The sequence below is a fragment of the Sceloporus occidentalis genome, unplaced genomic scaffold (genome assembly GCF_023333645.1).
Source record: "Sceloporus occidentalis isolate IW3139 unplaced genomic scaffold, rSceOcc1.0.p SCAF_33, whole genome shotgun sequence".
Taxonomy (NCBI): domain Eukaryota; kingdom Metazoa; phylum Chordata; class Lepidosauria; order Squamata; family Phrynosomatidae; genus Sceloporus; species Sceloporus occidentalis.
In genome coordinates, this window is record NW_028317013.1 from 614,468 (window position 1) to 630,769 (window position 16,302).

General features: G+C 39.5%; 1 protein-coding gene across 1 annotated transcript; it reads left to right on the top strand.

Moving 5' to 3' along the window:
- The first annotated feature begins 142 nt into the window (after window positions 1-142).
- On the top strand, window positions 143-15,807 carry LOC149298302 (NAD-dependent protein deacetylase sirtuin-2-like). Its single transcript, XM_089487484.1, has 14 exons — window positions 143-176; window positions 1,167-1,277; window positions 1,365-1,406; window positions 1,844-1,950; window positions 6,620-6,676; window positions 7,211-7,279; window positions 7,411-7,540; window positions 8,711-8,770; window positions 10,356-10,411; window positions 11,985-12,061; window positions 12,213-12,264; window positions 12,380-12,447; window positions 13,282-13,348; window positions 15,676-15,807. Coding segments are annotated over exons 1-14 (1,029 nt in total). The 5' UTR covers window positions 143-175.
- The last annotated feature ends 495 nt before the right edge of the window (window positions 15,808-16,302 follow it).

Here is a 16,302-nt window from a genome sequence, read left to right on the forward strand (position 1 = left end):
AAGCGTACATTGGTTTCTATGGTAATAAGATCACTTTTGCAAATAGTTTTTTTTTTTTTATTAAAAAAACACACATCTGTTTATTCACAAATAATGATTTATGTGTATTTACACATCACATTTGTTGGTTTTATAGGATTCTGATTCCAGCGAAGACAGCAGCAGTACATCAGAAAGTAAGCTACTGATTGAGTGTTAAGAGTGATGCTTCTGGTGTCAGGGAAAAGTTTAGTAAGGGTGAAAAAAGGTTTATACCCCTTCATGGCATACTCGTGGCATTATTATTTTACTATGGCGTATCCTTGGGTAATTACTGGATATTTATATTCAAGAATAAAAATTAATTTTTACCCACATATGCGTTATAAAGGATGCCTCGATATATCCACAATTGCCCCAATTTGAAACGTATAACACAGTAATGAGTGTAGTGCACCTCAGGTTAGAGGGTTATAAAGAATTTACTTACCAAAGATACAGAGACCATCTCACACTAATTCATGGTGTAATAAGACCATAAAATAAAAACTCATTCTGATTGAGAGAGACTTTTACATTATTTAGAGCAGTCACTGCTCAAAATTTTTAAGGCACATATCAGCCACTGGTGCAACTTGGAAATATTACAAATACGACTTCATGCACCAGGGTAATCAATAAAGATCGTGGGGAACAAGGATTAGGAGCAGTAACAGTATTTAATATAAATAAATCAATGATATGCTTACATACCGGTAAACTGGATAGAGCTGATGGGACCTGCCTAAACTGCAAACGGTTATACTATTCGACCCCAGATATCAGCATTCACATTCCCTCCATGACACATGCACTACGTGTTTCGCTTGTCAGCTTTGTCACAGTGTATCTGGATATATATATATATATATATATATATATACATATATGCAATTTAAAAAATGTGTTTTATATAATGCAATTTAAAAAGCTCATGTTTTCAGCCAGACATTTAATGCCCAGATACCTCAGGGATTGGTACCTAGTGCCTTAAACAAATAGTTCTTTTTCAGAAGAGGATCCACTGGTACTATAGCTGCTCTCCATGCTATAAGAACATTTTGCTTAGTATTGAAACTGATTAAGGGATTAAAATGATCCAATTAATGTATGAAATATATTTCCTAAAATGTGTTTGTTCTTTACAGTGGATTTCTTACGTAACCTTTTCTCCCGTACTCTCGGTATTGGTACTCCTGAAAAGGTTTTGGAGGAGCTAAACTTGGAAGGAGTGAGCAGGTTCATGCTTAGTGGAAAATGTGAGTCAACGTGACATTCATCCAAACTATATGTATGTAATTTCATTTGTTCTCTGAATTTTGACTCTTTATTTTTTAAATCACTAGGTAAGAATGTGGTATGTATGGTGGGAGCAGGCATCTCAACATGTAAGTAATAATGGTACTGCAGTGCAGCCACTAATACCAAATTACCTTAACAGCTCACCCAAGTTTTCCTGAAACTACTGCAGTGACTTGGATTGTTCCTGTAGTGTCCTCCTTTAATGATTTCTTGGGTTTTCCATTACTGCTCCCTAAAACTCCACTATCTATTCTTGCTGACTCTTTTTACTCCTTCTCAGTTAGTCGCTTTAACTATGAGTCTCGTAACTCCAACTGTGGTCATCTATGTAACTTCTACCCATAGCACTCATTGACTATTTAAACACTTCATAGTACCTCCTAGGTATATTGATGTGAATACTTGCTAGTTGCTACAACTAATCCCTTGGTCTGTGCCTGTAAACAGATTTTGGTAACTACTCTCAATGTTGTCTGTGACTCGCAACTATTCCTGATCTTTTTTCTCTGTAATCCTTCTTTAGCTGCAGGAATACCTGACTTCCGTTCACCAGGCAGCGGACTTTACACTAACCTCCAGAAATACAATTTGCCGTATCCAGAGGCCATCTTTGAAATAGGATTTTTTAAGGTGAGAAAATGTAAAGTAAGTAAAGATAAAGCAAACTTTGTTTGTAGCTGAACTGTGAACTTGGGGTAAGAGTGGTTGGAAAGATGATCAGAGGGAATTGATGAAACATTGATAGAGACGTTTAAAGATTTTACCAAAGTGGTCATTATCATTTACAAATCAGAAGATTCCTGTGATCAAAGGAATGCATAACTAAGATTCTGATGGCATTAAGATCCTGGTAGAGAATCAAGGTATAGCTAATTAACACTAGGGTGTATTCACTAGTATTAGCTTTGACATGAGAAGTCTCGTAATGCATAGTTCAGTTTTCTTAACTGTTTAGTTAACAGGCATTTAGTGTCGAGGCATTCAGCAACACCGAGATCGGCATGATGGGCCATGTCTGGCCCCTCCCCGGGGTATCAATATCCGCCATACATTGTATGGCGGCGGACGCCCGTTTTAAAAGCGTTTAGGAGGCGATCAACGATCACCTCCTAAACTTCAATGGTGTCGCTGGAATGCCTCGATCAGGAGGCATCCAGCGACACCAAATACTTACCCCAGGGCGGGCTGTGACCGCTCTGGAGAGCGGTCACAGCCGCAGCTGCACGCAGTCTTCGCCATCCGCAAGATGGCAGCAGCCCGGGGAAAAAAATTATAAAGTTGAAAAAGTTCGCTAGACGGTCTCCAGACCCTCTAGAGAACTCTGGCTCCACTTGCAGGTTGAATACAGGTACTGCATTGAACCATACAAGTCAATGGAGCCCAGCTTTCTAATCACTATGTGATTAGTAAAATATTAAAAAAAAAAAAAGGAAAAAAAGAAAAAGCTTAAAAAAAACATGCTAACATTTAAAAATTATTATGCTTTAGAGGAACTATCCAGTTCCAGCAAAATGTAAAAAAAAAAGTCCAAAAAGAGTAAAATAAATAAAATAAAAAAATAAAGTTTATTATTATGAGCAAGTGCTAAAATTAGCGCTGTATCTTCCCAAAAATCCTGACGTGGAAAACTTTAAATAAAAGCATTTCAAATACCCAAGGGGTGTCTAATTTAAAAAAATGAATGGTTTGATGGGGTACATTGGAGTGGCCGGGCTCAAAGATAGGGCATAGGCACAGACTGACCGAAATGGGGGGGAAAAAAAGCGCACTTCCAAAATGTGGCATTTTAACCCCCAAACACCAGACAAACCCATACATGTGGGGTATGACTTAACTCGGGAGATGTTCCTGAACACATATTAGGGTGTTGTTTGATAGTGACGTATACCTGGAGCTATACATTTATACCCAAAGTACAATTTGTGTGAAAAAAATACAAAAAAAAATACTACCACAAAGTGTGGCAAAGGCTGGTGGTAGAATCTGATGCATGGAAAGGGTTAAATACTACCATTTTAAGTACCTTGGGGTGTCTAGTTTTCAAAAATATATGGTTTTATGAGGTAAATTGTAGTGGCCAGGCTCAAAGATAGGGCATAGGCACAGACTGACCAAAATAGGATAAAAAAAACAGCACTTCCCAAATGTGGCCTTTTAACCCCAAACAGCAGTCAAACCCATGCATGGGTGGTATCACTGTACGCGAGAGATGTTGTTGAACACATATTAGGGTGTTGTTTGATAGTGATGTATACCTGGAGCTATAAATGTATACCCAAAGTACAATTTGTGTAAAAAAAAAATAAAAAAAAAAAATACTACCACAAAGTGTGGCAAAGGCTGGTGGTAGAATCTCATGCATGGAAAGGGTTAAAATACTAGCATTTGAAATACCTTGGGGTGTCTAGTTTTCAAAAATATATGATTTGATGGGGTAAATTGTATTGGCCGGCTTCAAAGATACCCGAAATGGCACATGGGGGGAAGAATTACCAGATTTGGAAAAAATGGTTTTGAAATAGCAAAACGCTACTTATACTTAATGCTCCATAACGTGCAGAAAAAAGCTAAAAAACATAAAAACATTGGGTATTTCTAAACTCAGGACAAATAGTAGAATATATTTAGTAGGTTTTTTTCATTAGCTTTTTTGGATGAGTAAAAGATTTTTGGGGTAAAAGTCAGAAAATGTGGGTTTTTTTTACATTTTTCATCATATTTTAGTATTTTTTTATGGGAAATTAGATAATATGATTAAAACAATGGTATCTGAAGAAAGCCCTTCTTGTCCTGAAAAAAACAACATATAATTTGTGTGGGTTCACTAAATGAGTGAAGAGAAAATTACATCTAAACACGAACACCGCAAAAGTGTTAAAACAGCCTCGGTCCCAATGGTACAAAAGGTAAAACACAGCCTGGTCCTTAAGGGGTTAATAAACCCAACTATTATTGTATGCATATGTGCAATAGTCTTGTCTGGATTTTCTTTTTATTAGTATAGGCCAGGGGTGTCCAACATGCGGCCCGCGGGCCAAATGCGGCCCGCGGGACCTCGAGGTGCGGCCCGAGTGAGATTGGCAGCCAGGATCACAAGAGCCCTGCTGCTTACTTGTGGGAGGGTCTATTCTCTGCTCCAGTCCTGCTTCCTCTGTGGGGAGAATGAGGGAGGCCGCACCCCCTGCTGAAGTCTGTGAGCGGCATCGAGAGCTGTAGAGCAGGTAAGGGGGTGGGGGAGTGTGTTTGAATGAGTATGCCTGATTGAGGGAATGAATTTGTGAATGAATGAATTTGTGTGTGTGATAACATGGATGTGTAAGTGCTGGAACCTAGGCATGATGGGACTGTGATTGCTGTTAACAATCCCACTCCTATCATGCCAAGTCAGCCAGTATATGCTGAAACCTGGCTAGCTGCCCCCTTGTGTATTGATGCTGCCAGCAGTATGGGGTCTGCACTTACAGCCACCCTGTACCAGCATGTACTGGCTGACTTGGGATGATAGGAGTGTGATTGCTAACAGCTAACAGCAATCTGCTAACAGAAATCACAGTCCCATCATGCGTAGGTTCCAGCATTTACTGGTTGGCTGGGTATAAAAAGAGTGTGTTTGCTGTTAGCAATCACACTCCTATCATGCCAAGTCAGCCAGTACATGCTGAAACCTGGCTAGCTGTCCCCCTTGTGTATTGATGCTGCCAGCAGTATGGGGTCTGCACTTACAGCCACCCTGTACCAGCATGTACTGGCTGACTTGGGATGATAGGAGTGTGATTGCTAACAGCTAACAGCAATCACAGTCCCATCATGCCAAGTCATATTGTTGATTTTTTTTGTCCAATTGTGGTGTGTTACTTTTAATAAAAGCGTGGTTACACACTAAAATTGGACAAAAAATACAATGCCCAGCCAACCAGTACATGCTGGAATCTGGGTATGCCTGACATTGCTGTTAACAATCATAATATATAATTTTTTGTACAATTTTGGTGTGTAACTTACTTTTATTAAAATTGTGTGGGGGGGGTCAGTTTCAGTTCTGGCTAAGTGAACCCTGAATTTTCGGTTTTGGTCCAGAATTTTCATTTTAGTGCATCGCTAAAATAAATAGAACTATTTTATTTTTACTTATCCAGAATCCTGAATTTGTAGGCCCAGAAATCCTAGAAATCAGTGAGAGGAAAAGTAAAGGTTTTGTGTCATTTAATTTATGTTAATCTGCATATTTTATTAAAGGCCATATTTTCTCACAGTGAAAAATGAGTGCGGCCCTCGCACTTATACAATTCTGATGAAGTGGCCCACTGCAGAAAAAACTTGGACGCCCCTGGTATAGGCTCTGGTGGCCTGTAGTGTTTTTTTCAAAAAATTGATTTTGAAGAACCAGAAGTGAAGTAGGTGTCATTACCAATTATTTCTGTTGATTTTGATATGCCAATATCTTTAAGCCCTTGGCAACAATTGACATGCTAGACTCATCATGGGATTAAACAAGTTTAGAAAGCAATCCAAGATTTTCTTCTCCCAAACAGTGTTGCTGTAATGCCTCAATATCAAGGCATTCATCAACACTGAAAACTGCTGCAGGAGCCCCGTCTGATTGCTCCCGGGAGAGTCAATGTGTGCCATGTTCAATATGGAGGTGACTGCCTGCTTTGAAAGAGCTTATCATCGATCGCCTCCTAAGTTGAAACGGTTTCGCTATAATGCCTCGATATCGAGGCATTCATCGACCCCTAGCCCTGGGCGCACTGTGATCCCTCTGTAGAGTGACCACAAGCGCCATATAGAGAGATGCTGCCTCTCGCAAGATGGCGGCACTCACTAAAAAATAAATGAGTTGCCAAGAGGGTCTGTCCAGACCGTCCTGAGAACTCTGCAGGTTTAATACAGGTACTGCATTCAACCATGTAAGTCAAGAGAGCCCATCTTACTAATCACAATGTTCGTAAAAATAAAGATATGGGGCAGAATGTCCAGATTTGGGGGAGGGGGGGGTTGAATTAGGAAAACATTACTTAATTTATTGCCCCATAACTTGCAAAAAAAAACCCATGGGTATTTCAAAACACAGGACAAATATTATAATCTATTTAGCATGTTTTTTCTTCATTAGCTTTTGTAGATGAGTAAAATATTTTTTAAATAAAATTAGAAAAGGTGCCCTTATTGTCCTCAAAAAACAATAAAGAAGAAAATTACAGATAAACACAAAAACAAAGCAATTGTCACGAAGGGTACAAAAAAACAGCTCTGTCCTTAAGGAGTTAATTTAATGTTAATGTTCTTCTCTTCATAGCAAAATCCAGAACCCTTTTTTGCTCTTGCCCGAGAACTTTACCCTGGACAATTTAAGGTAAGAATGCTACACATTATAGATGACATAGACTAGGTGTTTGTGATAAGCTGCTGGTAAGAATAAATGGCTTGAGGGTTTCAAAAACAGTTTGTCCTATTTTGGTAAACTGTCCATTTTTTGAGTTGTGCCAAATTGGAAACGTTTTAACGCTTTTCTAAATTGTGGGGCAATCCATGAATTACCTTTCAGGAAAATCTGATTTATCATGTCTATCCAATGGCTTTTTTTTAAATTTATTTTTACTTTTTGGAAAACATTAATCTGTTATATAAAACATTTGTTATGGGTCATTTCCTTGATTTCTTTCTTTTTCTGAACCTTCTATTTCTTCTGTAGCTCTTCTAGCTCCTGCTCCCTTCCTCTGTTGATTATACAAAAGAACCTTACCTTGTTTTATTCTCACCATTTTTTGCTCTTATTATTATATTGTTTATTTCACTATTATTATCATGTTTACCTCTCTGGTACGACTTTCTTATTTGTTTTGGGTTTCTTTCCTGTATCATCTTTTTTTTTTTTTTTTTTTTTTAGCCGACAGTCTGCCATTACTTTGTTCGGATGTTAAAGGAAAAGGGTCTGTTACTGCGTTGCTACTCTCAGGTAATACCAGAGCCATAATCTTTGGAAAAACAAACAAACACTATGGGCATAGCAAAGGTTATCTCTTCATAGCTGTTTACAACTGTATAGAGTCTGTTTTAACATTCTCTATATTGCTCTTCTATTTCTAGAACATTGACACGTTGGAGAGGGTGGCTGGCCTGTCCTCTGAGGACCTGGTGGAGGCTCATGGAACATTTCACACTTCCCACTGCGTTGGAACTTTTTGTAAAGCGGAATATCCCCTGTCCTGGATGAAAGGTAACACCACTCGTCAGCCAATAATCCCTCTTGTTGATTATCACACATTGATCAAAGATATATTAAAACCATAACGGGACTCTTACCTCCTGTGTTTAAGATATATGTAGATGCAAACTAATCTACTAAAACCGATGTACCTAAGTGTATCTTTTTCTGATCTACATAAATCAAATTGTGTAAATACAATGAGTTTTACAATGAGTTTTAGTCCTACAGTTATGAGATACAAAGTAACGGTATGTTCAACTGAAAACCTCCCATCACGTCAATTTTTATTTTTAATGTTCTGTTCTTAAGTTTAGATTTTTGTGTGAATTTTACAAAGTTTCCCACAATTCTCAAGTGATGATGGATTTTGAGTCTTCCTTTCAGCTCAAGTAGAAACTTGCATCGCATTTCCTGCATTCTTCCAGCACTGTTTAGTAGACTGCGCGTGTAGCTCTAGTGCTAGGTCGCTTGCAACCATGCGGTTCCTTTGTTCTTTAGACACCAAGGTAGCAGCTTGATTGTACTAGGGAATTTTTACATTATATACAGTGGATATAAAAAGTCTACACACCCCTGTCCCCCTCAAAGATTTCAGTTCTGACATGATTTATCTTCTCGTCTCATTCTTTAACATCACAAGAACCAGGCATTTCAACAGGGGTGTGTAGACTTTTTATGTCCACTGTTGATCAAAAACATTTATTGTATATAGGTGAATTAGAATCCGTGATAATCTGCAATGTGACGGTTCCCTTTTAGGCATGGACAAGTATACCATTTTTTGTAACTCTAGTTCCTATTGCAGTGCCCCGTTTCTAACTATTCACTGTAAAGTGTTATGTCTGGGGGGGAAATAACTGATTGTTCCCTCTTTATTTACTATTTCTCTTTAAAATGATGCGTCTTTTGAACTTGCTGAGTTCTTGATAAAACATTGGCATTCTGTCTCTAAATAGGAAGTATCGCTGTAGATTAAATTCTAGAATATTATTTCTGCAGAAAGCACATTATTGTTCTTTTTTTTTTTTTTTTTAGATTAGGTAAATCAATGTTTTGTTCTTCACTTCCTATTAGTTAGGCTTGATTAGTGATTTTCCTACATACGTAACCTCTGTATTTTACGAATAGTAATAAGTATAAATAATGAGAAGAATAAATAATATCTTTCTTTTCTTTCAGAAAAGATCTTTTCTGATCTGATTCCAAAATGTGACAAATGCAACAATCTGGTCAAGCCGGGTAAGATGCAAAAATGTTTTCCTGGGTTATCTTGCACACAGTTTTAATATTCATAAGCAATATTATATATTTACTTCAGACATACATAATTGTGTATCTGCCCCAGGAAATTTCTATCTATCTATTCAAAGTTGAAAATGTGTCACATTTGTAAATTAGCTATGTTTCTGGGCAGGTCTACAAACATCCATGTAGACTTCCATATTGCTGCTGAATACACTTCTCTGCAAAAGTTCTGGTTTAACTCACCTTGAATCTGATTTATGTATGAGGCAATGTTAAAAATGGGAAAAAAATTAGTGAAATGTGGCTTATGGACATGTGAATTGGATCACTGAAAGATACTTAGGAGTTTAGGAAACCATGTTAAGTTAAGCTCAGACAAATAATTTTCCTCCATTTATAAGTCCTCAGACTCATAGTTACATAGTACATAAGGTTGAAAAAAGACCTAAGTCCATCAAGTTCAATCCTTCTATCTAACCTTCCTATTCTTGATCCAAAAGAAGGCAAAAAAAAAAAACACCCTAATTAAGCTACTTCGAATTCAGCCATCAGGGGAAAAAAAATTCCTTCTTCACTCCAAGAGGCAATCGGATTTCTCCAACTAATGCTCTAGGATGCACCTTATTAAGCATTGCGGAAAGCTACCACTGAACGTATTAATTGAACAATTTACGCCCAGATATGGCTTGTGAAATTGATCTTTTTTTGTGTAAGTGATACAGTATTGTAACGTGACTATAAACGTTGTTAATCCTTCCTGGACCTGGCTACCAGTGGGTAGGCATAGGGCGAGCATGAATGTGCGCTCCAGTGCCTATATATCTGCAGATGACCCGGCCATGTCTGCTAATTTATGTCAACTGGCAGCCACCAGATTGGCAATCGAGCCACATTTTACTCAAATGGCATTAACTGAATCAAATTCCTTTTTTTTTTAACTTAAAAAAGACCATAGTCCCACTGAAATATTTTTTGTTTAGCATACTACTTTTCTTTTACATGCTTTTACTTTTGTGTTAGCATGTGACTGTGTCACCTTTTCGTAACAAATGGAACTGTTGCTTAGTTTTGGGGCTTCCTATTAGCAAATGGGGAAAAAGAAAGTGGGGAGGTTTGTGAGGGAAAAAGCCTGGACGTATACATCCAAAAGTAAGTGAACACATATTGTATGTCTTCCCATTACTTTTCACAAAACTCATAAATGAACATTGTTAACATTACCTGGGAACTGTGCTCGTTGCTCACGTTACAAAATTTCACTGAATACAGAAAGTCTTGATAACAACAAACCTTTCTATTTATAGAGATCACAATGTGAATGTAATCGAGAGGACTAAATACCCAAATGTGTAAATTTTTGCAAAATTGTATTTATTTTTTTATCTAATTTTGATAATTACAAGATTATAAAGAGAATAAAATTTATTATAATACTTTAAATATAAAAATGTGGTACTGCTTTATGACTACTGATGTGTGTCATTTTTATAATTTCCTTTCAGAAAATTCATACACATTTCAAAGTTATTTTTTATGGGTATGCTAAATATGGAGTAATTTGCTGGGCACTTTCTTGCAGATATTGTGTTCTTTGGGGAAAGTCTGCCATCCCGGTTCTTCTCTGCTGTCAAATCTGTAAGTCACTGGTGTAAGAAATTATGACCCTCTTACAGGGTTATTCTTTTAGGGAATGTGTGACGAATAAAGCACAAATACAAGCGCATAGAAAAATGTATATTGATATTGAACTAGGCTACTGTTACAGGTTATAAAACATATAACATACAGAAAACATTTGATAATAATACAAAACAAAAGGGATACTTAAGCACATTCTTGGGAAACCTCTCTCAGCTCACAGGCTTCTCCCGAACGCCATCTTCCGCAGCTTCGTTCTGAGTCTCCTGACCCAGGACACTTCTGTTTGCTGCGCTCTCCTTTCTCAGACTCTCTTTTCTCCCTCTTCTTTCTCTCTTACTCTTCTTTCTCCGACTCTTCTTTTTCTCAGACTCTCCTTCTCTCAGACTGCTCTTTCTCCTGCAGCCCCTAACTAGTCATCCCAGAATTCCTTGTACCTCCCAGAAAGTGGTTCACCCAACCCCTCTTTTCAGACATTTCCTGTATGACCCAATTATGGAGGAGACAGGTAGTCTATGCAAACATGCACACAGTTATGTTAATATACATCGGCTTCAGTTGTCTGACCCCCTGTGGGGTATCCCACCTCTGTTGGAGCCTTTGTTCCAAACCCTTTGTAATGCATTACTATGCAAATTACCTTACATTGTAAAACCAGATATCTCACCTTATAGAAACTCAAATCGTCCCCAAATCATTATGCAATCAATGTAATGTCCTATGTTAAAGGCACCCTTCATTTCTTACACTGGATTTAGAACCGATATATAAAATGTTGGCTCTGTGATGTTAGATGTATTGGTATTTGCATGAAATCCTTAAACAGGGTTAAACAATAACCATTTAACATATAACTTTGAACAATAACAATCAGAAACTCTTTGCCCAAGCCACAGCATAACCAATTTAAATTACTCAGGCCAACCGCCCTATAAGCCAGCCAGCCACCATAAATACTAATTCCCCCCAAGTTCGCCCTCTGCAAAGAAAGCAACTTAACTCCAATAAAAGCCAGGACAAATAAGTATGTATAAAGAATTAAAATAAAACAAGGGATGGAGGGCGGCCGTCTGTTCATCAGCTCTTCCATGCTGCTACCTGCGGCTCTCCTGCTAACTGCTCACCAGACTCACCAGGTCAGTGCAGACAGTTACAGCTCCAGCACCTCAGACGCTCCCTATTTATAGAAAATATTCCCGCCCAAACTCTAGCACGAGCTGCCCAAAGGCGCGACAATGCAAAAATGCTGGCAAATTGAGTGTCATGAGCACAATCCAGGACAGTCCATGATGTCCTTTAGTTGACCCCTGCCTGTTAACTCTTTCCTTACCCTCCCCCTTCAACCACATGTAGCCCTGTGCTATTTGCACAGTTCTTTTTCAGTTTCTTCTCTGTGCGTGTGTAAGTTCTCTAGTCAATATTGTAACTCTTGTCTTTCATACTGTGTCCAATTTCAGAGAGTTTTAAAATATTCTCCCTGATGTGTGTTACTTATCTAACGTTGATCGAGGGGGCAATTGATAAAACAGTATTGATTTGTTTTGAACTGTGTTTTCCTCCGATTTTTAAGGACTTTTCCAAAATAGACCTCCTCATCGTCATGGGAACATCCCTACAGGTGCAGCCGTTTGCATCTCTGGTCAGCAAGTAAGATGTCTTGGCTTCAGGCCATTGTAACTAAGTCAGTCTGTTGCTACAGCATTACATAAATGTGTCATTGTCAACTTACATTGCTACTAGATTCGGCTGTCACTTTACTAAATAGTATCTTGACCTAACAATCGTTATGTTGTGACAGGGTTCCTAGTAAGACACCACGGCTATTAATAAACAAAGAGAAAACTGGAGAAGTAAGTACAACGGAGAGTTAGATGAAGTGTGTTAAAACGATATATTTCTGCGTACCGGCTTATCCTCTCTCTGTGCTTCTTCTCACGAATTTAACACATTACTGGTCACTTCCAGGGAGACACGTTCTTCAGCATGCTTGGTTTGGGAGGAGGAATGGATTTTGATTCTGAGAAAGCATACAGGTAATATTTTTGTTTTATGAGGACCAGCATTCTTTGCGTTATGGATAGAAAATTTTTTTTCCTACAAGAAGAGCATGGTTGATTGTTAGTAATGCAAAGTTAAATCGGGAACATTTCTTGCAGTACATAGTAAGGCCAGTTAGGTTTCTGTTCACAAAGATGGAGACGGTTTCTCCCAGAGTCTCATTTAACCCTCATCTGCATTCATTGGGTTGAGAGAAGCTGCGTTGACAAGGCCAGGGTATATTAAAAAAACAAACAAACAAACAAAAAAAAACATATACATATTATATAAAAGGCATATAGCGATGCTGTGCAGAAGAAAACCATTGACAACCTAACCAGTTACCTACAGGCATAACGTGTGTACAATCACTATGAAACAGTATGCCTGTAGCTCACCAAATATACCAGCTCATGATGTGCGCAGAATGTTTTTTTTTATTTTTTTTTTTTAAATGGGAGAATGATCTGAGTGGTAGAAAATGAGATTTAGCATCAATAGATATAAAGTAACATTCGGGTAGTAAATACACCCACGGTAATTATGATAATATTATGATAATCAATATAGGATATCAGTGCGTGAAGATTGGTGTGAATACTTAAAACTTGTTGATCCATGCATTACTCTGACCTCTATATGGATATTTCCTCCCTTCAGAGCAAACATGCTTAAAATATTTCCCACCTAATCTTGATCAATGCAATAAAATGCCTTAGAGGGATGGCACTCTGCCGATTTAGGTCTGTTTTCTAACTTAAAATATTACTAGATGTAAAATCCCTGCTTTTGTGAATAAACCCGAGTAATAATGGAATCTTTATATTAAGGGATGTAGCCTGGCTTGGAAACTGTGATGATGGTTGCCTCGCATTAGCTGAGTTGCTGGGATGGAAGGTATGTGCCAAGGGAATTCTTTTTTTTTTTTTTCTCAATTCTCAGTTTATTGCACGTATAGTAACAAATACATGGTACATAATACCTGCTACATAGGTAAACCGCAGAGCATAGACACACACAGCATAAGAGGAGACAGCACACGTACCGGAGTGGCCGAGAAAACATGAGACATCGAGAGCATATACTGGAACAAATCGGGTACAGAAAATAGTAAAGCTACCCCTATAGAGGGGGCCAACACCAGGCTGGCAAGCAGTGGGGTACCCAATAGTACAGTGCTGGTAAACAAGAAATAAAACAAAAAGAAACAGAAAATAATGTATAACAATGTATAACATATCCGTCCCAGGGTCCAATGGGTATCTCCGACACAGAGCCATTACAACCTACAGTACATACTTAGTAAAAACAAACAAGAAGAGGCGCGAAAAGAAGGCGTACACCCAAAAGAACAGCAGCAGCGGTCCCCTAGAGGGAGCCAAGTAAGGGGCGATGTTCCAGAGACGTAATAAAAGACCTCCAATGAAACCATTTAAGTTCAACTTTATGACCCGCACCCCTAGCTGACCACACCAGAACTTCCATCTGATAAATGAATTCGACCTGGTTAACCCAAGCCATGAAGGGGGGAGGAGTGGCTGACTTCCAGTGGCGGGGGAGGACTGCATTGGCCGCGTTAATCAAGTGAAACCTTAAGGACCGCTTATAGCCCGAGAAAGAAGACTGCGTATGATGTAGCAGAATGGCTTCAGGAGAAGCCTGGAAATCAGGGTCAGCAACATCACGGATCGCCGTCACGACGGAATCCCAAAAGGGCCTAATATCAGGACAGGACCACCAAATATGCAACAGGGAACCAGGGTGGGTACCACACCTCCAGCAAGTCGGAGGTACCTGAGGGGCGAACCTATGAATGTCCAGGGGAACCCTGTACCATCTGGTTAGAATCTTGAAAGACGTCTCCTGCACTCGACTAGACACCGACCCCTTGTGGACGATAGAGAGGATCTTAGACCAATCCTCCGGTTCAAACGAGCAAGCCAGGTCCCTCTCCCAAAGGCTAAAATAGTATGGCTTGGCGACCGGCTCAGGAGAAAGCAACAGCGCATATAATTTAGACAAGAGATGGGGCGGCTCCTGCTGTTCAAGGCATAACCTCTCCAATTGTGAAAGCGGTCGTTCCATATGCGGCAAGACCGCTAAAGAAGACGCAAAATGCCGAAGTTGATGGTAGAGGAACTGGAGGGAAAAGGGGCAGGCTCCCGGGCCAAACAAGGCCTCCAAGGGCTTCAGAGCTGCCACATGGCAAAGGCGTAAGGTACGTACTCCCGGCGGGAGGAAAGCCTGCAAGCCACTGCCTGAGCGACCCGGAGGGAAGTCCGGGTTCCCCACCAAGGGAGTCAGTGGGCCGGGGACCCTTGCAACCGAACCGTCGCGCAACAATCTACGAAAGACCCGCAAGGTAGGGATAAGGAAGGGGTGGGCAGAGAGAGTGACACAACTCACGGGGTCACGAGTCCACGGTAGCGAGGAAACCGGGCACGTCAGGAAGGACCCCTCCACGGACACCCATTGCTTAGTCGAGTCAACGGACCATTCGATGACACGACGTAAGTGAGACGCCTGCCAATAAAGCTCCAAACTCGGGAGACCAACCCCCCCCCTGCAAACGCGGCCGAATCAGATAGGAGAACGCTAGGCGCGACGGTCTGCCTCTCCAGACATATCGCAAAAAGGCCCTCCGACACCTCCGGAAAAAAGACCGCGGGAGAGCTATGGGCAGCGTCTGGAAGAGGTAGAGGAATCTGGGAAGAAGGTTCATCTTTATGACCCCCACCCTCCCAAACCAGGAAATATGAGGATACGCCCATGTACGTAGGTCTAATTCCAAAGTTGTTAACAAGGGCTCAAAGTTAAGAGAACGCAACATCGAGAGATCCGTGGGGATAAGTAAACCCAAATACTTGATATAGTCATCCCTCCATTTGAAAGGGAACCCAGACCGAATGTATTCACGAAGGTGCTCCGGGATGTGAAACCCCAGGATCTCCGATTTGGATAAGTTAATTTTAAAATTGGACAACACCTGAAACCTGGCTAGGCCAAGGGAATTCTTATGACTTTACTAAACATACATATTGACTATGTCTAATAATAGTAGAGCGCTGAGATCTAGTTAAATATATAGTTTTTTGTTTATTTAAATGAAATGTGTCTGACACAACCCTGTTCACAAGGACAAAGGAACCCACATCACTTTATTTAGATCAGTCTGAACACCTACAACTAAGCAAACCATTTTCCTCTAATTGTGTTATTTACAGGCTGAGTTGGAAGAGCTGGTAAAGAAGGAACATGCAGCAATAGATGCTGCGTCGCAGAAAAGCGAGAAGAAACCTAGCCAAAATGAAGAAAAGTCTCCCCCTTCAGAAAAGACTGCTGAAAAATCTAATTAATAAGATTTGTCCAAGATTCACCTTGGACAAGTGATTTATTTAATTAAAGATTACAGGTATCGATATAACAGAACAAAAACATTGACTGCTAACCTAAAAAGGTATAGGGCTTCAGAAAATGTGTTGTTATAATAATGGAGAGAATCCAAAGAATTTGTAGTTGTAATCATGGGACACATGGGAACTGATAACTAACAACCCTATTGTGGGTTTTATTAGTTTGTTTATCTTTGTTATAAATATAGATTTATAACAAATGAGTCCAATGACCATACCTGTCTAAGCTCTTGTAAAAGTAACCACACTTATCACTACACAATCCTTATAAAATATTTAACTGTATTTCAGAAAGTCCACTAAGGTGCCAGTTTTAAAAATAACCCCAATTTTTTTAGCACAGGTAGCATTATCAGCTTTATCAGAAGGACTAAGCCTATAGCCTCTCGCTAATTTACCTCAACTTGTAGAAACATTTCATCCTGGCATTTGCAGAAT

Bases quoted from the DNA above. Each gene is read 5' to 3' on its own strand.
- LOC149298302 (XM_089487484.1), top strand. The intron at 1,407-1,843 runs GTAAGTAATAAT...ATCCTTCTTTAG, and splicing joins GGGAGCAGGCATCTCAACAT to CTGCAGGAATACCTGACTTC. The intron at 8,771-10,355 runs GTAAGATGCAAA...ACTTTCTTGCAG, and splicing joins CAACAATCTGGTCAAGCCGG to ATATTGTGTTCTTTGGGGAA.